This window comes from Marmota flaviventris, chromosome 9, assembly GCF_047511675.1.
Source record: "Marmota flaviventris isolate mMarFla1 chromosome 9, mMarFla1.hap1, whole genome shotgun sequence".
NCBI lineage: Eukaryota > Metazoa > Chordata > Mammalia > Rodentia > Sciuridae > Marmota > Marmota flaviventris.
In genome coordinates, this window is record NC_092506.1 from 66,405,158 (window position 1) to 66,428,657 (window position 23,500).

The 23,500-nt window shown below is 34.8% G+C and overlaps 1 protein-coding gene across 5 annotated transcripts in view; it reads right to left on the bottom strand.

The window, feature by feature from the left end:
• Nars2 (asparaginyl-tRNA synthetase 2, mitochondrial) overlaps positions 1-23,500 on the bottom strand; it is a 146,962-nt gene that overhangs the window by 69,878 nt on the left and 53,584 nt on the right. For 4 of the 5 annotated variants that reach the window (XM_071616537.1, XM_071616535.1, XM_071616534.1 and 1 more), the window contains exon 6: positions 17,620-17,714. The exons of the other annotated variant lie outside the window; for it this stretch is intronic. In XM_071616537.1, coding sequence (XP_071472638.1) covers positions 17,620-17,714 — 95 coding nt within the window. The remainder of the gene's footprint in view (positions 1-17,619; positions 17,715-23,500) is intronic. 5 annotated transcript variants of the gene reach the window in all.

Genomic DNA, 23,500 nt, shown 5'->3' on the forward strand with positions numbered 1-23,500 from the left:
GCTGAATAACTGAAAAACGGAGCTATTCTCCCAGGCACTTGAAGCAGAGAAAAGGCAGGTTAGTATTCCCATTCACAAAGGAATTCCATAGTAGAAATGGGTACAGCACTCTGTGTCTGGACTTCCAAAGGCAGTATGCAGACACTTTAAAGTTAACACAGTATTCAGAGACACTAAATCATCATGCAAATAGTGTGTAAGCTAACCAGTAACAAGAAGAAAATTAATACCATTCAAGATAGTAAAAATTAAGTTAAAATAAGGAATTAAGCATAGATACTTATATTCATTCCTTTCTGAGACAGCCTTAAATAATGATAATAAAAAAAGCATTTAAAAGGAAGAAACAGTAAACAAGGGATCTAAATAAATTTTTGAAGGACAGCAAACAGATGGCTGAATGATGAGCAATGTAGCAAAGCATGGAAGCTGTTATCTGGAATACAGAGTGAGTATGCTGCAGCAGAAGGGAAGTGACCTGCACACAGAACCCTGGTGACACTGGGGTGGGGGAACTGGAGATTCAGTGAAGAGTTTCCACATAAAACAGTCAACTCTCCTTCATTCTTCCCACCAGAATGGCTGTAAGCCAGATGTTCCCAGCAACCAGGGACCAGTCTTTCTCTAATGCAGCGGTTCTCATAATTAGTATCAAACCTAGAGGGATTGTTAAGACACAGATTGCTGGGTCCCATTCCCAGTGTTTGTGATTCGCTAGTGTTTGCCAGGGCCTGGGGGCATGAGGGAATGGAAAGTGACAACTAATGGGTACAGGATTTCTTTTTTTTTGGATAAATGGTCACTTTATTAGCAACTGCAAAAGGACAGAAATTGAACCCTCATGACAGTGGAGAGAAACATCTAGAAAAACTCCACATTCAGTGGAGTCGTGAAGATGTTGTAAAGTTAGATGACTATGATATTATAAAACTTTATGAATACAGCAAATACTACTGAACTGTATACTTTTAAAGAGTGAATTTTATGGTATGTGAATTATATCTCAATAAAATTGTTCTTAAAGAAATCATTTACTTGTCTGCATACAAGGCTCTCTCAGAAGCTTACCAAATACACTCTAACACCTATCAAGTTATGTCTCCCCTCTGTCTTCCCTATGATAAACACGCCTAGAATCTTAAATTATTTCCTTAGGTCATGATATTCAGATCCTTCTTTTTCCTGGCAGTTTTCCTAAAGTCAGACAGGATACAAAGTCACAAGTTTTTCATATAAAGTTTAATGAAAGAGTCTATGTATTCTGAAGTTGATAAGGAAACAGGACAGAAAAGTTACACAGTTTTCTAGCTTTTGATGACTTGGCTAAATATAATTTATTAAAAGATAATGGGCCTCACATGATCAAAGTACCGAAAGACATTTCCAGAGCCAAAACAAATAACTTGTACTAGGATAACAGATTTTATTTCATGAAATGCTCTATAATAATGGGGAGAGAATTAACTGAACTTCTTTTGTGTTAAGCATACAAAAGCAATAGAATCTACCTCAAATTTAATAGCCAGTGGTAATAAAATGCAAGAGACATTTAACAATGCACTTAGATAAAATCATTCTACTGATAATGTTGCCTTTCGATTCAATTCAACCTAGACAAGGTGAAGTTCCCTGCCACCTGCTCTTGCCCTTAGGACAACCTTCATTATAATGACTACCTCACTTCTAATTTCTTATTTAATGTCCATCTTCCTCATATGGTCATGAAGGCTAGGATAACATCTATCTTATTCATCTCTATACCCCAGCATCTAGCCTAGTGTTTAGCACACAGTTGGTTTTCAATAAATGCTAAATTGAACTGAGATTGATTTTTGAGTCCTGAACAAGGCAATGTGGTACTAATAAAACAAAGACAAAGAGGAACAAGATAGAGTTAGCAGAATTTACAGGCTAATGGGAAGATAATCTTATTATGATAATTTTGATATTTTTGATAGTTGATAGAAATCCTTTTCCAATAGGTAGCTTTTATTCTGTATTAAGTAATAGTTATAAAATCAAATAAGACACAGTCCTTATATTCAAAAGCCCAAAGTCCAAGCTAGAGAAATAAATTAATGATTTCACTGAAATAAAATAGGTAAGCATTTAAACAAGAAAAAGGAGATGGTGGTGATGGAGTATTGGATGTAATCATTTTTAAGTTGAGTTTGCACTGATGAGTAGGAGTAGTTAAGCTAGACAAAAGCATGGGGAAAGGACAGTCAAGGCAGCAGATGAATTTACGCAAAGGAGCACACACACGTGAAACAGGGTAATGTGCTTAGAATATTACAAGCAGTTTAAGACAGCTGGAACAAAGGAAAGTAGAAGTGATTTAATGAAAGGAAGCAAAAGCTATGGGAATAGAACAATTTGGAATGATTTCCATATAATCTGGTTTGACAAAACTGGAAGGTTAGTAATGCCATTTCCTGAGACAAATAATTCAGAAGGAAAAACAGTTGTATGACTATGATAATGAATTAAAGGAGCTGAATTTGAGAAGCTTGTACAACCATCAATTGAAAAAAAAAACAAAAAAGAGTAATTTCAATTTATAGTTTGATAGTTGGGCAAAGAGTCCATGTTAGAGATACGAACTTCACAATACTGTTCTTTTATCAACACCTTATAGTTGTCCAGGTTTTCACTTTAGCCCTTCCACACCAACAATTCAAGAAGACCACCAATTCTTTAAGTGCACCTTTGTTCCAGCATCACCCTGCATCCCTCTATCACTTCCTCACCATTATCATAACCTTCAGAACTTATCTACTTTCACTAAATGTACTTAGCAACATTCAACCCATTTAACTCAAACCTCTGCATTCTCTGTACCTGAACTCAAGAAAGCTAACAATGCCTACTAAAAAGCCTCTGCCCTTGCTAATCAATCTCCCTGAAATGCTCATCCTCTGGTTATATTATACAAAAATACAATATTGGCAAGGTAATGATGAATTAAATTTCAGGGTCACTTATACCAACATCTTCTAATTCATGTATATATCTAAACTGGGTGCATTTTTAACATAAATAATACATTAAAAGACGAAATCTCTGTGTCTCAAGGTCCCAACATCAGGAGATCAGCATAAAGAAGCTTCAGGATTATTCATATACAATCAGGAAAGGAAACAAAAGCTATGGGAATAGAACAATTTGGAATAGGGTAATTAAAGATCTCAGTCTCATGGCACTAGCATCTCCATGAAAAGAGGAAAAGGAATGATTAACTCATTCTGAACTATTACAGTCAGTTCAACCTTATAGTAGAAACAGAGAAAAGTATTAAGAATGAGAATTCATGTTTCATGAATCCAATTTAACAGTATTTAAACTGAGTATCTACTATTTAACTATGAATTATGAAGATAGAGAACTAAGAAAAATGTTGTCAAGGGATTTATAATCTATGAGAAAATCATATATGAAAAAAACCTCCAAATTGGCTAAACACTAAAAACAAGAGGAAGTTTTTTTTTTTTTTTTTAAAGACATGAAATAGGTGGGTACATTAAGAGAGCAGGAAAAAAAAATAGTTTTTTTTTGGAGGGGGTACCACGAATTGAACTCAGGGGCACTGGATTAGTGAGCCACATCCCCAGCTCTATTTTGTATTTCATTTCGAGACAGGGTCTTGCTGAGTTGCTTAGCGCCTTACTTTTGCTGAGGCTGGCTTTGAACTTGCAATCCTCCTGCCTTAGTCTCCCAAGCTGCTGGGATTACAGGCATGTACCACCACGCCTGGCTAAGAAAAATAATTTCCATTAAAAAAAAAAACAGAGGGTGTCAAGAAGGCATATTTCAGCTGAGCCTTTAGGAATGTGCAGATATGGAAAAAGCAGTCTAATGCTGTAGAGCTTTAGAAGAGAGATATGCATGAAAATGTAGGCATGAATCACAACAAAAAGGTACTGATAATCAAATAAGTATAAATGAACAAAGTACCAAGTGGGTGAAGAATGAGAAAGAGACATGAACAGATGGGAAGGCAGCTGGGTACCCTTATAAGAGTAACTCAGTTTAACTCAGGTACACATGTTGATATTCTCACCAAAGCCATCTAACAGAGCATACTAGATATGAATGTTTCATGGCTTCTGAGCTCAGTATATCTGAATTAATGAACAAACCCAAGGGAATGAGTTGAGGATTGCTCATACCAATCACAAACCTACTAATTAATCAAAATTGAGTGAAATCAGCCCAAATCCCAAGCTAATTTACTCCTTTCCAATAGAAACAGTTTTATTTTTATTTTATTTTATTTTTTTGTTCTTTCTTCTGATTAGAAAGTGACAAATGCTAATTTTCCAAATCTGAAAAAGATAAATTCAAGGAAGGAAACAAAAAATTTAGCATACAAAGCCACTTTTTACAAGTTGAAAATCGGTGTACATTCATTCTACTTTTTTCCTCTACACATATGCACAATTTTAAAAATTGGAACCATCATGACTTTTTAAAATACATGCTATAAAGCTTTATCAAACACAATTTTTTTTCTTTTTTTTTTTTGGTATCAGGGATTGAACCCAGGGGTGTTCAACCCCTGAGCCATATTCCTAGCTCCCTTTATAAATTTTTTAAATTTTGAGACAGGATTTCATTAAGTTGCTAGGACCTCGCTAGTGGCTGAGACTGGTTTTGAACTCTTCCTGCCTTGGTCTCCAGAGCCATTGGGATTACAGACATGTGCCATCAGTCTGACTTTCTCACCAATGTTAAAGGCTGTACAGTAATCCAACATACAGATTAATCATAATTTAACCCTAAGCATTTTGCCAGATTCCATTATACCCAATTCTAAAGTTTTGAGTTTCTTTATTGAGCACTTCAAATTATTTATAAAAAATAAAATTTCATGATTCACATACTCTTAGAGATTGCATTAGTTTCCTGAGGCTGCCATGAAAAATTGGGTGGCTTAAAACAACAGAAATTTATATCCTCAGCTGTGTAGGATAGAAGTCTGAAATCAGGATGTTGGCAGAGTCATATTCCCTCTGAAGGTTCCAGGAAAGAATTCTTTCCGGCCTCTTCCTAATTTCAGGTGGCATCAATCCAATCCCTGTTTATACATTCATGTGGTCTTCTCCCCTCTGTGTCTCTGTATCCAAATCTTTCTTTTCTTTCTCTTATAAAGACACTAGCCTTCTTTTCTCTGGGCACGGCCCATGGTACCTCCAATCCCATCTCTGAGGTGGCTATTGCTGACGGTTGGTGGTCTCTTCTCCAATCAGTTGCTGCCTGAACAGCTACTACCATTGCTGCTGCCTCCCCAAGGTCACCTGAAGGACTTCTTTCTGGATGCTGCTGCCCACGCAGCTGCACACACTGCTGCCCCAGACGCATACCGATACTGCCCCCCAGAGATCGCCTGGGTAACACTTCCCTCACAGCTACAGTTGCAGCCACCACTGCAGCCATTGCTGCAGACACTGTTTCAGTACCACTGTTGCTGACCCACCACCTGCTGCCACCAACCACCGCCGCTACCACTGCCTAGAGGACTGCTACTTGGGCAGTCTCCAGGTTTGGTTGCACGGGGCTGCAATCTTGGGGCGCTGACCAGGGCCTGGGGCCAGGGTACCAGCAGGTTTACCACCACAACAGCATGAGTCTGGGGACTCCAGCAGGGACCTGCAAGTCCAGTGCAGGGATGCCTATAGGTTGGGAGGTGCCTGGGGTCTTCCTGCAGGAGTGCTGGTGGCCCCTGGCTTGCTACTGAATCTCAGGGTTGCTCCTTTGCGTAAGTGTATCCCTGGTGGTCTCTCTGCAAATAGGGGTAGCATTGAGATCTTGGGACTGCACTGTATCCGAGCCTGAGGTATTGAAGCCCAGATTGGTGGGATAGTGACTGGATCTCTGAGGGCAGATCTGGGCCTGGTGATCCCATGAGATGTCAGAGACAGGGCTGACAAACTTTTGAATGCTGACAGAGATAGTTCGACTTTCCATCAAGATTTATTATATTTTACTTTCCTATTCACTAACCTCTACCGTATTTGGATCTACCATATTGGGTGATTTTTATGCATCTGTATATGGAGGACAAGGATATATGAATGCTGTTTTGCATTTTTGTTTTTATATCTTTAATTTTTTCTCTTAGTTTGTATTCTTCCTATCACTTATCTGTTTTCTTGGATTCTCTTTCCAACTTTTCTCCAACCAACAGCCAATCTCTGTTGGCTCCTCTTCCACTCATCCTGTGAATTTTTGCTTCTAGCTTCTCTCTTCCTCTCTTGCAAAATTGCGTACTATGCTACTTCTGTTCTCTTGTCCACCATTTGAAATTGTAAACTGTTTTAGCAAATTTTCTGTTTATACTATAGACAGTTAATTGAACTCATCATTTTGGCTTAATGTGAGAAAGCAGTAGACGACTTAGTGGGAGCTATTAGGTTTAAGGCTATATATTGTTATACTGGGTACTGTTGTTATTGGTCTCACCATTAAAGGCAAGGAACTGGAAACCTTCAGGGACACTATAGATCTACCAGGTAGAATTTGTGCTGTCTTAGATCCATACTGCTAGATGGGAAAACACATGAACAACATGAAAAAACAAGGGAATAAAACTACCCAAACAAACCAAGATGCTCCAATGACAGAAGCCACTGATAACACAGTAGAAGAAATGTCCAAGAAGGAGTTCAGAATGTATATAAACTGATCTGTGAATTAAAGGATAGTATAAGGAGTGAAATAAAAGAAAAAATACTGGAAGTGAGGGGCTGGGGCTGTAGCTCAGTGGTAGAGAGCTTGCCTAGCATGTATGAGGTGCTGGGTTTGATCCTTAGCACTACATAAAAATAAAAAAAATAAAGGCATTCTATCCATCTACAACTACAAAACATAAATAAATAAATAAACAAACAAACAAATAAATAAATTAAAATACAGAAAGTGAAAGATCACTTCAATAAAGAGTTAGAGATTGTGAAAAAAAACCAAGCAGAAATCCTCGAAATGAAGGAACCAATAAACCAAATTATAAATTGAATAGAAAGCATCACCAACAGACTAGATCACGTGGAAGACAAAACCTCAGACAATGAAGATAAAATATATAATCTTGAAAGTAGAGTTGTCTATGCAGAGAAGATGAAAAGAAACCATGAACAGAACATCTAGGAATTATGAGATAACATGAAAAGACCAAGAGTTATCAGAATTGATGAAGGAGCAGAGATACAAACCAAAGGAACAATCTTTTCAATGATATAATAGCAGAAAATTTCCCAAACCTAAAAAAATGGAATGGAAAAATCAAATATAAGAGGCTTACAGGACCCTAAATATATAAAATTACAGCAGACCCACACCAAGATACATTATAATGAGAATGACTAATAAACAGAATAAAGATAAAATCTTAAAGGCCATGAGAGAAAAAAATCAAATTATGTTTAGGGGAAAACAATTTGGATCTCAACAGATTTCTTAATCCAGACCCTCAAAGCTAGGAGGCACAGCATCATTCTAAACAGAGAGCAATTGAAAGCATTCCTTCAAAAAACTGGAACAAGGCAAGGATGTCCTCTTTTACCACTTCTATTCAACCTAATCCTTGAAACTCTAACCAGAGCCATTAGACAGAAGAAAGAAATTAAAGGAATACAAATAGGTTAAGAAGAACTCAAACTATCATTATTTGCTAATGACATGATTCTATATTTAGAAGATCCAAAAAATTCCACTAGAAAACTTCTAGAACTAATGAATGAATTTGGCAAAGTAGCAGGATATAAAATCAACACCCATAAATTAAATGCATTCCTATACATCAGTGATGAATCCACTGAAAGAGAAATTAGGAAACTACCCCATTCACAATAGCTATCAAATAAAATAATATACCTGGGAATCAATCTAACAAAAGAGGTGAGAGATCTCTACAATGAAAACTACAGAACTCTAAAGAAAGAAATTGAAGAAAACCTCAGAAGATGGAAAGATCTCCTATGCTTCTGGATAGGCAGAATTAATATTGTCAAAATGGCCATACTACCAAAAGCGAGATACAGATTTAATGCAATTCCTATTAAAATCCCAACGACATTCTTCATAGAAATAGAAAAAGCAATCATGAAATTTATTTGGAAAAATAAGAGACCCAGAATAGCCAAAGCAATCCTTAGCAAGAAAAGTGAAGTAGGAGGCATCACAATACCAGACCTTAAACTATACTGCAAAGCTACAGTAACAAAAATGACATGGTATTAGCACCAAACTAGATGTGTAGACCAATGGTACAGAATACAGGACTCAGAGACAAACCCACATAAATATGGTTATCTCATACTTGACAAAGGTGCCAAAAACATTCACTGGAGAAAAGATAGCCTATTTAACAAATGGTGCTGGCAAAACTGGAAATCCATATGTAGCAAAATGAAATTAAACCTCTCTCTCTCACCTTACTCAAAAATCAACTCAAAGTGGGTCAAAAGACTTAGGCACTAGACCAGAGACCCTGTGCCTAACAGAAGAAAAAGTAGGCCCAATTCTTTACCATGTTGGCCAAGGATCTGACTTCCTTAACAAGACCCCTAAAGCATAAGAAGTAAAATCAGGAATCAATAAATGGGATGGATTCAAATTAAAAAAGCTTCTTCTCAGAAAAGGAAATAATCAATAATGTGAGAAGACAGCTTACAGAATTTGAGAAAATCTTTACCACATGTACCTCTGAAAAAGGATTAATCTCTAGGATATATAAAGAACTCAAAATAAATGTATGAAAAAGTGTTCAACATCTCTAGCAATTAGAGAAATGCAAATCAAAACTAATCTAAGATTTCATCTTACGCTAATCAAATAATGGCAATCATCAAGAATATAGGCAACAATAAATGTTGGCGAGGATGTGAGAAAAAGGTACACTCATACATTGCTGGTGGGATTGCAAATTGGTACAACCACTATGGAAAGAAGTATAGAGATTGCTCCGAAAACTTGGAATGGAACCTCTGTTTAACCTAACTCAGCTATACCACTCCTCGGTTTATACGCAAAGGACTTAAATGAATGAATAAATAAAATGTGGTATATATATTCAATGGAATATTACTCAGCTTTAAAGAAGAATGAAATTATGGCATTTGCCAATAAATGGATGGAGTTGGAGAATATCATGCTAAGTGAAATAAGCCAATCCCCAAAAGTCAAAGGCCAAATGTTTTCTCTAATATGTGGATGCTAATTCACAATTAAGGGGGTGGGAAACTAGGGAAGAACAGAGTTACCTTAGATTAGGTAGAGGGAAGGGAGGGGAGTTGAGGGGGGAAGGAAACACATATTTTTATATATATATGCGACTGCACGACCAATGTGATTTTGTAACATGTACACTCAGAAAAATGAGAAATTATATCCCATCTATGTATATCAAAGTACATAAATGCATTCTACTGTCATGTATGACTAATTAAAACAAATTTAAAAAAATTTAAAAAAGATACTAGCCTTAATTTAGGGCCCACCTTAATCCTATATAATCTCATCTTCATTTACAAAAACTCTACTAATAAGACTGCATTTACAGGTTAGGACTTATCCTTTTATGGGACACAATCCAAGCCACTAAAGAGGTCATCTAGAAAATACAGAAATCTCTAGGATTTTAAAAGTAGAATAAATCCCACTGAATCCTTTCATAGATCTAAGGTACATAAGGGATTTTAGAAATGTTATTTTTCTTATATCTTGAAACATCTCACTAGTTCATGATTTTAGGAATGACTTCAACATTACTCATTAATTGCTCCTAGTATGTTAAAATAATTAAAATAAAAGTAAATAAAATAATTTACTAATTATAGAAGAATGATGGGTGCTCAAGAAGATGTAATAGTGAGATAAGCTATTACCACTTTATTGTCTTCAGTTTCCTTACACAAAATATTATGTCATATTTCAAGAAAGTTTAAGAAAAGCCTGAATATACAATAACTAGACTTTTTGTAGCTTTCACAGAACACAATTGGAAATTCAGATATTTTATTTTACACTAATAATACCAAAGAGAAAAAATGATAAAGAATAACATCTCAGTTATTACACAAATAAGAAAGTGAATGCAAATAGACAGCAACAATCTATTCACTAATAAAGATGTTAAAATTAATTATGTAAGTAAAAACTCATATACGACGAGGCTTTGGATAATGGTTACCTAAATGAATTTTCTCAAGAATTGTTAAATGAACAACACTTTTCAAAGGACAAAAAAGTATTTTTCACCCAATTAGTTATTTGGCATCATGTAATAATTTGCAATAAGAACTTGGACCATACCATTTTAATAATGTGAATGCAAGTACCAGAAGTAATAAGGAAATAGAACTATTAAATATGTTTTGAAATATAAAGTCAAAATATTAAGCACAGGCTAGGTGCAGTGGTGCACACCTGAAATCCCAGCAATTTGGGTAGCTGAGGCAGGAGGACTGTAAATTGAGACTAGTAACTTAGTAACTTAGCCAGGCCCTAAGAAACTTAAAGAGAACCTGTCTCAAAATAAAAAATAAAATGACTGGGGATGTAGCTCAGGGTAAATCCATGGTTAAAAGGAAAAAAAAAAAAGCTAGTATATTTTCCAGGTTCAAGAATGCAAGTGCTGAATAGTAAGTTGTATTGGCTGGGCTCACAGAGTCACTGGGGTGCTTTTAAAACCCAGAAATGTGAGGATGAAAATTTGAGCTTGTCAACATCAAGAAGTAAAATCACAACCCACAGAATGGGGAAAAATATTTCTAAATCACTTATCTGATAAGGGACTTGTATTCAGAATATGTAAAAAATTTTCATAACTCAATAACAAAAGACAACCACATTTTAAAAATGAGCCAAGAATTTATACAGACATTTCTCCAAAGAAGAAACAGATGGCCAATAAGCACATGAAAAGATGCTCAACATCATTAGGGAAATGCAAATCCAATCCACAGTGAAATATTATTTCATACCTCCTAGAATAGATATAATAAAAAAAGACATATGTGGGGCATAGTGGCACATGCTTGTAATATCAGCTACTTGGAAAGCTGAGGCAGGAGGATCTCAAGTTTGAGGCTAGCCTGGGCAACTTAGAAAGCTCTGTATAAAAATAAAAAGTGTGGGGATTTAACTCAGTGGTAGAATGCCCTGGGTTAAATCCTTTGTAACGGGGTAGAAATAAAAGACAGACAATAATTATGTATTGGCAAGAATGTAGAGAAATTGGAAGCTTTATATATTGTAGGTGGGACTGTAAAATGGAACAGCTACTGGGAAAATAGTCTAGAAGTTGCTCATAGTTACAAATCCAGTTAACATATAACCCAGAAATTCCCCTCCTAGCTATGTATCCAAGAGGAGTAAAAACATATCCTCACAAAATATTCTACTTCAATGTTCACAGCAGTATTACTCATCATAGCTCAAAAGGAGAAAGAATCCAAATGTTCATTATCTGATAAGTGGAATAAACAAAACATGATACACTCATGTAATGGAATGTTATTTGCCAATAAAAAGGAATGAAGTACTGACTCATGCTGCAACATGGATGAATTCTGAAAACATTATCTAACAAATTACGAGATTGTGTGACTCCATCTGTATCAAATATCCAGAATAGGCAAATTTGTAAAGAAAATTGATTAGTGACTCCTACTAAGCATAGGATAGGGAGTGGTTGCTAATGGGAATAAGTTTCTTTTGAGGGTGGTAAAAATATTCTAAAATTATTATAGTGATATTTGAACAACTACAAAAATGAGAAAACCCACTGAATTGTACAATTTAGATTTGTGAATTCTATATTATGTAAATTATTTCTCCATAAAGCAGTATAAAAATTACTACTAGATTTACTATCTTTAAGTTCTTACAAAATTCTTAATAAAGTTGAGGAAAAAAAGAAACAATAAATAATTCTTTCAAATACATGAGGCTGATACTCTCATTCTGTTTTTAACTGATAAAAAATAGGATATTTTATTACATTTCTTAACAGGTTTTGCAATTTAGAGCATTACTGACTCTCAGAATGAGTTTTCCACTTATAAGAATTCAAATAAAACATAAGTTTTCTAATTAAAAAAAAAAAAAGCTGGGTGTGGTGGCATACACCTGTAATCTGAGTGACTTGGGAGGCTGAGGTAAGAGGATCACAAATTTGAGGTGAGCCTCAGCAACTCAATGAGGCCCTAAGCAGCTTACTCAGACCCTGTCTCAAAATAAAAAATAAAAAGGGCTGGAAATGTGGCTCAGTGGTTAGGAGCTCCTGGATTCAATCCCTGAAACAAACAAACAAACAAACAAAACTCTGTGTGTGTGTGTGTGTGTGTGTGTAGCTAAATCTACTGAGAGGTAATCAAAAGCAGTAACTGCCCTTGACCAACCCCAGTAGTAGAAAGAATATCCAGTGATCAAATCTTGGTTTCCAATAAAAGAAATCATGGTCCTTAGAGAAATGGCTGATTTTAGGGCCAGGGTAGGTAAAATAAACCTGGAAAAACTGCCCAAACTTGGAAATAACAAAGATGTCCTTTAATTGGTAAATGGATAAACTGTGTTACCTATGGATAACAGAATATTATTTGGTGCTAAAAAAAAAATGTACTATCAAGCAATTAAAAGACAGGGAAGAACTTTAAATGAATATTACTAAGAAAAAGATGCTAACCTGAAAAGGCTAGATACTAAATTTCCAACTACATAACAGAACAGAAAAGGCAAAGCTACTGAGACACTGAAAAGATCAATGGTCCTAGGGATTAGGAGGGAGGGATGACTAGGTAGAGGAGAGAGAATTTTTAGGGTAGTGAAACTATTATGTACAATACTATAGAGGCAGATACATGCCATTACAGATTTGTCAAAATGCACAGAATTTACAACTCCAAGAGTAAACTCTAATGTGAACTTACAGACTTAGGGTGATAATGATGTGTCAGTGTAGATATGACAACTCTTGAAAGAAAAGAGAGAAGCGAGTTGAGGATGGAGCAAAGCGAAAGAAAGGAAAGAAAATAATGCTTAAAGGTAAGCAAACCTAAGAAACAATAACAAAACAAGAACAAACTGGGGCATCCTGTGATATCAGAGAATAAGGAAGTATTGACAGGATAGACGAATGCCAAAGGGACACAAGAGTCAATCTGCATGAGTTTTCAATAATTAAAAGTGAAAATGGCTTAAGCAACAAAGTAAATAACACAGTACTGAATGATAACCCAACTGTAAAATAAATATACATGAGTCCATTCTGATGTAAATGAACTTAATAAACAAAAGTGAAGAGATAACCAGTCTTCCATACAGAATTTCAAATATTCCCCCTCTACAAATTGGTAGTTAATTCCATCTCCCACCCTCCAAATTCCCATCCCCAGTGAGAGGAGACAAGACCTAGAGACTTATTTCCACAGAATAAAATATTTTCAGGGGAGAAACAAAACAAACACTACTGCAAGTAAGTAAGGTATCACCATATGTATATCACATATTCCTTGAGACGATGAGAAGAACACTTTGTGGCATTCTTTCCAAAAACCAAAATAACTTCAGTCTAATCATGAGAAAAATAAAGAAACCCAAATTAGGGTACATTCAACAGGTCATAAAGAAGAAGACTGAGAAACTGTCACAGATTGGAAGAGACTTGGGCAACAAGAGAGCTAAGCTTTATATGGTTCCCTGAACTGAATCCTGAAAAAAGAAAGACGATATTAATAGAAAGACTGGTGAAATCTAAATAAAGTCTGGCATTTAGTTACTAGTAATGTACTAATAATGGGTTCTCAGTTTTGACAGATGCACCATGGTAATGGGGGAAAGTGGGTAGGGAGTACTATATAAAATGTGTACTACCTCTGCAACTTTTGAATGTTATCTAAAATTATTCTGAAACAGAATGCTTATTTTTAAAACTTTTAAAAAATTAACTTCAAAAAGGAGCCTTAAACCCACCAAACTAACATAGATGACCTTTTGGAAAATGCTAACCTTCTAAATTTAACTACCATTTATACCATTTTAAAAGTCTTTTAAAATAAAATTAAACAAAAAACAAAGCGGAGGGGAAAAGGACCAACAATCTCTTAGTACATATTAAATCATGCATTATTCAGAAACATGATATACTTTATATTAATAGTCCCAGAACTATGTTTATTAAACTAGGAACATATGACTGACATTATCAGAAAAATCTCATAACACATTATAAAAATAAGACCTAATAATTCACCAGTTTAATACTCTGTTAAGTTTCACTGTACCCTCTTTTGTAGTTCAGGTCACTTTTCTGGGAAAGAGGCATGTTTAATATATTCATAGTATCATACTACAGAAATAAGTATTTGGTAAATTTACATCTTCCCCTTTTATGATACTTCTGGTTATCAACAGGGTACCTTATAAAGAAATGAATACTGAAAGGTGGTTAAAAAAAGTTATCCAAACACTGGACATAAAGCAAAAAGGTGGACAGCTTTTAAAAAGTGATTTCTGGGACTGGAGTTGTGGCTCAGCGGTATAGTGCTCTCCTGGCATATGCGAGGCACTGAGTTTGATCCTCAGTACCACATAAAAATAAATAAATAAAGGTATAAAAAGTGACGTCTTTCAAATTAAAGAGCTTTTGCACAGAAAAGGAAGCAAATAGGAATGTGAAGAGAGAACCTACAGAAAGGGAGAAAACCTTTGCTAATTACTGTTCTTACAGAGGATTAATATCTAGAATATATAAGGAACTCAAAAAACTTTACACCAAAAAATTAAATAATCCAATTAATAAATGACTAAGTGAATTAAACAGACACTTCTGCAAAGATACAAATGACCACAAATATATGAAAAAATGTTCAATATCATTAGTAATTAGGGAAATGCAAATCAAAACTACACTGAGCTGGACAAAGTGGCACACGCCTATAATAACAGCAGCTCCAGAGGCTAAGTCAGGAGGATCTAGAGTTCAAAGTCGGCCTCAGCAATAGCTTAGTGCTAAGCAACTCAGTGAGACCCTGTCTCTAAATAAAATACAAAATAGAGCTGGAGATACAGTTTTGTGGTCTAGTGGCCCTGAGCTCAATCCCCAGTACTTAAAAAAAACAAAACCTACACTGAGATTTCATCTCACACCAATCAGAATGGCAGTCATCAAGAATACAAATAATGATGAATGCTGGAGAGGATGTGGAGAAAAAGAACATTCTTACACTGTTGGTTAGATTGTAAATTAATACAAGCGCTATAAAAATCAGTATGGAGGTTCCTCAAAAGATTAGGCATGGAACCACCATATGAACCAGCTATACCACTTTGATATTTAATCTGAAGAATTAAAGTCAGTAATTAGAATTAAAGTCAGATACAGTGATACATGCATACCCATGTTTACAGCAGCACAATTTATAACAGCCAAACTAAGCAACCAGCCTAGATGTCTATCAACTAATAAATGAATAAAGAAAATGTGGTGAATATATATACACAATGGAATTTTATTCAGTCCTAAAGAAAAATGAAATTGTTATTTGTAAGAAAATGGATGGAGTTAAAAACCATTATGTTAAGCAAAATAAATTAAACTCAGAAGGTTAAAGGTTGTATGTTTTTTCTCATCTGCAGAAGCTAGAGAGAAAAAGGTGAAGAAAGATAGGGGTGGATCTCATGAAAATCCAATGGATCAGAAGAGGAAAGGGTGCTGGGGAAGGAGGTGTGGAGGGAGAGGGGAAGTACTGGGGGTGATACTGGTCAAATTATATTGTTATACTGTGTATTGTGTGCACAAAGGAATATGTAACAACAAATCCCATTGTTAATTGATACAACTAATGCACCAATTAAAAAATGTGGAGGGAAAACAGAGATGTCCTTTCAATACGATGTGGGGATTCACACCCATTCAAAGGTTATTTAATTACTTAGGGGAATGTACTCGCTCTATTCTTCTACTTACTACTAATTAAATATCCTAGATTAAGTGAAGCTACTTATTAACTTACAAGTTTTATCCTTTAGAGTTGAAAGCCATTTCTTTCAGGGAGAAGAGATGATCCCCATGGCTAGGATCTACTGGTCTGTAGGACATCAACCAGTTTGTAACTAATGTAGAAATCTTATTCCACCAGATGTTAAATTGCCTATGAATATGGAGCACCTTAGGTGCTATTTGAAACAGCCTACTTCATTGTTCCCTAAGCAATTAACTAATTAAATAAAGTCTTTGATACATGTTCACTTATATTTGTATCAGTGATGGTTTTAATTTTTAAAAATTATACTTTGACAGGCATAAGAAGCTTTCTAAGATATGACTGACATCACCTTACCGACAATCAGCCAGCCCTGCAAATCCTAGTCTTGCAGAGCTATTATGATAACAATTTTTCTGGATAGTAATCTGGTAAAACTACATGGAATTATCAAATAACTTTTGTCTCAAAGATAAAGTAAAAAACAATTTAAGTATATGTTATTTTCAAGATCATCTTTGTTCTACCCTTGACTTTCCATCCTGCCCATAAAGTATGTATAGATATAAACATGCAGTCTATTTTATTACATTTCCCTTAAGTTTTCCCACTTGTGCATTTTTAAACAATGGGGAACACAAAGATTCTTTTCTTTTCACTCAAGCTATTTTCTGAAAAGACTGTTAAGTCCCAATCCCTATGTCAGAAAACAAAGATTCATATAGGAAAAGCAGTACTTATTGGTCAACATTAAGAAACTACTTACAACTGGGTTTGGTAGCTAAATGCCTGTAATCCCAGCTACTCAAGAGGCTGAAGCTGGAGGATCCCAAGTTCAAGGGCAGCCTCAGTCACTTAGTGAGGCTATAAGCAACTTGATGAGACCCTGTCTCAAAATAAAAAATTTTAAAAGGCTGGGGATATAGTTCAGTGGTAAAGTGCCCATGAGTTCAATTTCAATACCAACAAAACAAAATAACCTCCCTCCAAAAAAGGAAAGAAATAAACTATCTACAGAATCACAGAACATAAGATTTAGACAGGATTTAAAGATCTTCTTGCTTAATCCCTTGTTTTAAGAAAAGGAAGTTGAGCCCAAAGAAATACAATGATTTTCTAGAGGTCTAACAGTGACTAAAATTAATCTGATCTTATTTTAAAGACTTGTTAATGGGTCTCACAATGGATCCATGGGTAAATTTTCTTTATTTAAACCACTTGTTGAAAAAAAAAATGCTTCCTTCTATCTGTTTCAGGTACCTTTCTTTTTCTAAGTCAAACAGGTTAATACCTGATTCAGATGTGAATTATGAACTGTTCTTATCTCCATACATATTATTAATTTTACTTAAAGTCTGATTACATGGATTAGTAAAAAGAAAAAAATCCCAAATTCACATTTTCAGTGTTCCATATTTTACTAAAAACAAAAGTCTAGACTAATATGGATTTTTTTTTTTAAACCAAGAAACCTGGATTTTGTCAAACTGTCAATCTAAATATACTTTTGGTAAATTCAAGTAGACTATAAAGGCTAATTTAAATTTTTAGGTATGAGCACTGGGAAGGGAAGCACTATTTTCCCATCACCCAAACCACAATCAACACAAGGAAAATAGAAAATAAAATTCTGTACCCTGACATCACTTCTAGATGAAGCTGTCCTGATACAGTTAAGAAAGCAGGAACATTGAAGAAATTCTCCTCGGGTAACTTTATTTTGCTTGAAGGCTGCAAAGGAAAAACATAAGCCACAGAAAGCTATTACATATTTTGCTTTACTTTTCACATTTACACACATGCCAGAACTAAAAATCAGTGCAATTCAACCAATGCAAGGACTGATCATTCTCAAGAAAATAAAGGTGGTTCTCAGCACGTATCTAAAAGAGAAAATGCCTATTTAGAAAGTACGAAAGTCATGTAAATTTTGCCCCATATTTTTAAAACACAAAAACCAAGGGATGAGGTACCTTTGTTATAAAGTATACTTCTCCATTAAAAAGTAATTCTGATTAAGGGGCAAACCAAGGCTAGAGTTTCTAAATTTATAATTTTAAATGCAAAGAATTACATAATTTCTCCAACTTCTAACCTACAGCTGAGGCTTAATTTTCTCAAGGAAATAGCCTTTGGAACACATTATTAAGACAGTGACAGTGCTTTTAACAGAGATTTTTGTTAACACATTATAAAGTTATAAACAAATTACAATCAACCCTTTGTATCTACAAGTTCTGCATTTGCAGATTCAGCCAACCTCAGATTGAAAATATTCAGAAAAAGAAACACTTTCATCTGTTCAGAATGCATACAATTTTTCCTTGTCATCATCCCCCAAACAGTACAGTTTAATAACTATTTACATAGCTTTTACATTACATTAGGTGTCATAAATAATTAAGAAATGATTTAAAGTATATGGAGGATGTACATGGGTAATAAGTGAATGTATGCTATATTTTTATATAAAGAACATGAGCATTTTCAGATTTTGATATCCTTGGGGTCTTGGAATCAATCAATGGCACACAGATACCTAGGGATTAAGCTCTATTAAATATTCATTGCAGTTAAGAAGTAGAAATAATTTAACCCAATCTTTAAAGGATACAATGAGCAATTAGGCATTTATAAACTTTTATATAGAGAGAATGATTATTCCATTTGAAAAAGGTAATAAACAAGCCAGCCAACATTTGTAAGAGGTGTGCTTAGAAACAAAGCTATTTTGGGGTCCAAGTACAATTTAAACAATATAGTTAAGAAAACTTCTGAATCAAGTTTATTACTATCATACTACTTTTTTGGAAGAAAGCAAAATTTTCTAATCTCATATTTTAAACTGCACATTTATTTGAAAGTGTTTTAGTGTAACAGTGAAGTTAAACAATAAAGTCGATTTTAAGTATGTAATAGAAAACGTAGGACTCCTTTGAATATGCTTAACACCAAACATTAAATTATGGAAACACATGAAATAAAGGTATCATTTAATTTCATTGGCTATTCTAAAACTATTGCATATTATGTGTAGATGTGTGAATTTAAATAAGAAATGTACAGTTAATATTACCAATTGAAAATTTTCATTTTATTTTTTCAAACTTACTTTGCTATTGACCCTAGAGATCCTATACATAAATTATTTTTTAAAAGTCCATCTTTGGGCTGGGGAGGTAGCTCAATGGCAGAGTGTTTGTCTAGCACGTACTAGATTCTTGGGTTCAATCTGTAGAATTTCAAATAACAACAAAAAACTTTAGATCCCATTAATGATGAAAGAATATTGTTTTCAAGGACTTATATACTCAAGACTAATTGACCTCAAAATAAAAGCTATGTTCTGTGGTATTTCATAACTAATTATTCACTGAAGCACTGCTTTCCAAATAAGGTCCTGAAAACTTTGTAAGTCTATAATACCCTCTCCCCTTCACTTCTTTGGTCTATAATTTGCATAGGGTATTGATCCCAAATTTACTTAAAGCAATTTCTGGTACATTTAAAAAAGTCTGGTCTTTATTTCTAGATTTTAATCTTTTACTTATTAGCACTAGTACAAAATGGATTCTGATCTTATATATTTAACCATTTTAAATGGGTGCAAACAGGGCTGGGGTTGTGGCTCAGCAGTAGAGTATTCACCTAGCATAGCATATGGAGAGCACTGGGTTTGATCCTCAGCACCACATAAAAATAAAATAAAGGTATTGTGTCCAACCACAACTAAAACAAAATATTTTTTTTAAATGGGTACAAACATAATGCCACTTCATTATACCTCCCAAGATTATGTGTGACTGTTTATCATTGAAATAACTATGTTATTATAAATTATTTTTCTATCTTATAATTATTAAATTGATTTTTTCTTCCATATTTTTATTGGTTTATTATAGTTGTAGTTAATGGTGGAATTTGTTGTTACATATTTGTAAAACACGATAAAACAATATAATTTGGCCAGTATCATTCCCTAGTATTTTTCCTTTCACTTCTCTCCTCTCTCCCCTGGACTCAGTGTAGCGCTCTCTCTCTCTCTTTCTTTCTTGGATTCGATTTTGGTTCACAATCACCTCTTTTCCCTCTGGCCCTCACTCTCCTCCCCTATTCTCTTTCCTCTACTCTGCTAGATTTCTTTTCACTTGTCTATTTGTTCTTTTTACTTATACATAAGGGTGAAATTTCCTGTGGTATATTTGTATGTGCACATAACATGATTTTTTAAGAATTCATCCTGGCCGGGCTTGGTGGTACAAGCCTGTAATTTCAGTGGCTTGGGAGGCTGAGGCAGGAGGATTGCAAGTTTAAGGTCCAGCTTCAGCAACTTAGCGAGGCCCTAAGCAACTCAGCAAGGCCCTGTCTCAAAATTTAAATAAAAGGAGGTGGGGTGGGGATGCCACCCTGCTAGGTTCAATCTCTAGTACCAAAAAAAAAAAGCATTCTGCATTGCCTCCCCTCTCCCATCTCTCCATTCTGCCTCTTGATCACCAGATTCTTCTTCACTACTGATCTTTCCTATATCTTTTTTATATCATCTCCTTCCCTCCTCCTTTCCTTTATTTCACTCTAGCTTCCACGTAAGAGAGAGAACATTCGACCTTTGAGTTTTTTTTTTTTAATATTTATTTTTTAGGTGTAGATGGACACAACACAATGCCTTTATTTTTATGTGGTGCTGAGGATTGAACCCGGGTCCCGCCCGTGCTAGGCGCGCGCTCTACCACTGAGCCACAATCTCAGCCCCAACCTTTGAGTTTTTGAGTGTGGCTAGCAAATGCCTTAATTTCGTTCTTCTTTATGGTTGTAGAATTCCTTTGTGTATATACCACAATTTCTTCACCCATTCATCTGTTGATGAGCACCCAGGTTGTTCCATGATTTAGCTATTGTGAACTGTGCTGCTATAAATACCGAGGTGGTTGTACTGCTATAGCATTCTGATTTTAGTTCTTTTGCCAAAATACCGAGGAGTGGAACAGCTATACTATGTTATACTTGGTTACATTCCTAGTTTTGTGAGGAGACTGCATAATGCTTTTCATAGTGGTTCTACTAGTCTGCAGTTCCACCAACAATGTACAAGTGTACCTTTTCCCACTCAACCTAGCCAGTATTTATTATTGTCTGTATACTTAATCTTTGCCATTCTGACTGTAGTATAGTTTTGATCTGCATTTCTCTAATTGCTAACCATATTGAACATTTTTTCAAATATCTGTTGGCCATATACATTTCTTCTTTTCAGAAGTGTTTGTCTAGTTTATTTACCCATTTATTAACTGGGTTATTTGATTTTTTTTTTTTTTTTTTGGTATCAACCACTGAGATACATCCCTAGCCCTCTTTATTTTTTGAGACAGGATCTTGCTAAGTTGCTCAGGGCCTCTCTAAATTGCTGAGGTTGGCTCTGAACTTGCAGTTCTCCTGCCTCAGCTTTGTGTGCTGCTGAGATTACAGGCATGTGCCACCATGCTTATAATTTTTAGTGTGAAACTTTTTGAGTTTTATATATTCTATATTAATTCTGTCTCAGAAGCGTAGTTAGCAAAGATATTCTTCTATTCTGTAGGTCCCCCCTTCACATTCTTAAGTGTTTCCTTTGCTGTGCAGAAGTTTTTTATTGATGTCAACCCATTTACTAACTCTAGGCATTATTTCCTGAGCTGAGTCCTACTGAGAAAGTTGTTGCCTATGCCTGAATATTGAAATGTTGACCCTATGATTTCTTCTAGGAGTTGCACAGTTTCTGATCTAATTAATAGGCCTTTGATCCATTTTGAGTTGCTTTTGTGCAGGGTCAAAAATAAGGAAAATGTTTCATTCTTCTACATAACCAGTTTTACCCATATCATTTGTTAAAAAGGCTTTTCTCCAATGTATGTTTTTGGCACCTTTGTCAAGGATCAGATGATTGATTCCGTATGGTTTGTTTTTATGTCTTCTATTCTATACCACTGGTATATTTGTTTTTATGCCAGTTCCATGCAGTTGTTTCTATAGTGCTGTAGTATAATTTGAAGTCAGGTATTAGAGTTGCTGTGGCTATCCTGGGTCTTTTTTTCTAACAAACGAATTTTAGGACTGTTTTTTCTAGTTCTACAAAGAATGTCATCCGTATTTTGATGGGGATCACATTGAACCTACATATTGCTTTTGGAAATATGGACATTTTAACAATATTAATTCTGTCTATCCATGAACATGGGAAGTTTTTCCACCTTCTGAGGTCTTCTTTGATTTCTTTCTTCAATGTTCTATAGTTGTCACTGTAGTACCTCCACATCCTTAGTTAGAGTTATTCCTAAGTATTTTATTTTATTTTTTTTGAGGTTGTTGCGAATGGATTGTTTTCCTGATTTCTTTCTCAGCAAATTCATAATTGGTGCATAGGAAAGCTATTGATTTTTGTATGCTGACTTTGTTAATATGCTACTTTGTTGAATTTGTTTATTAGCTTTAGCATTCTTTTGGTGTAGCTTTCTGGATCTACTCTAAGATCATGCCATCTGTAAACAATGGTAATTTGACTTCTTCCTTTCCTATTTTTATCCCTTGTATTTCTTGTCTTGCCTAATTTCTCTGGCTAGAATTATTTCTAGTACTACATTGAATAAGCCTGATGAGAATGGCTTGTCTTGTTCTAGATTTTAAAGAAAATGTTTTCAGTTTTTCCCCATTCACTATGATGTTGGCTTTGGGTTTATCATATATAGCCTTTATGATGTTAGGGTAGGTTTCTTCTATCCCTAGTTTCTTCAGTGCTTTTATCATGAATGGGTGCCAAATTCTGTCAAAGAATTTCTCTGCATTTATTGAGCTGACTTAAGTAATTTTTGTCCTTAATTCTATTTATGTGATGAATTACCTTATACTACAAATAAACTTAATTGCAAAATATTAAAAATATTTGTTTAAAAAAGTAATTACTGAGAGTGATCTCAGCAAAACTGGTTGAGTAAATAGCTCTAAAGACCTATCCCACTACATTAAAGCACCCCCCCCCCCAAAAAAAGAGCTGACATTGTGGGCACTCTAAAAAACAGTTAAAGGTTTAAAGCAACCAAGAACTTAAAAATGGAAGAATTCACCTGCCAACAGCAGAATTCATGCTCATTTCAAATGCACCTGGACCATTTTCTAAGACAGATCATATTCAAGGCCATAAAAAAGTCTCAAAAATTTTTTAAAAATTAAAATCACACAAAATATCTTCTTTGACCACAATGGAATAAAACTAGAAATGTAAAATAGTGTGTTTACCAGGGGAAAAAGTGGTGGTTTCTTAAAAAGTTGAAATATATTTACTGTGACCCAGTAATTCTACTACTAGGTATATATAAAAAATAATTAAAATGAAGTTTTAAAATAAATATTTATACACAAATATTTGTAATAACACTATTCTCAGTAGACAAAAGGTAGAAACAACTCAAATATCCATCAGTGGAAAACGGATAACCCAAATGTGGTATATACAATAATAGATACTATTCAGCCACAGAAGGAATTTA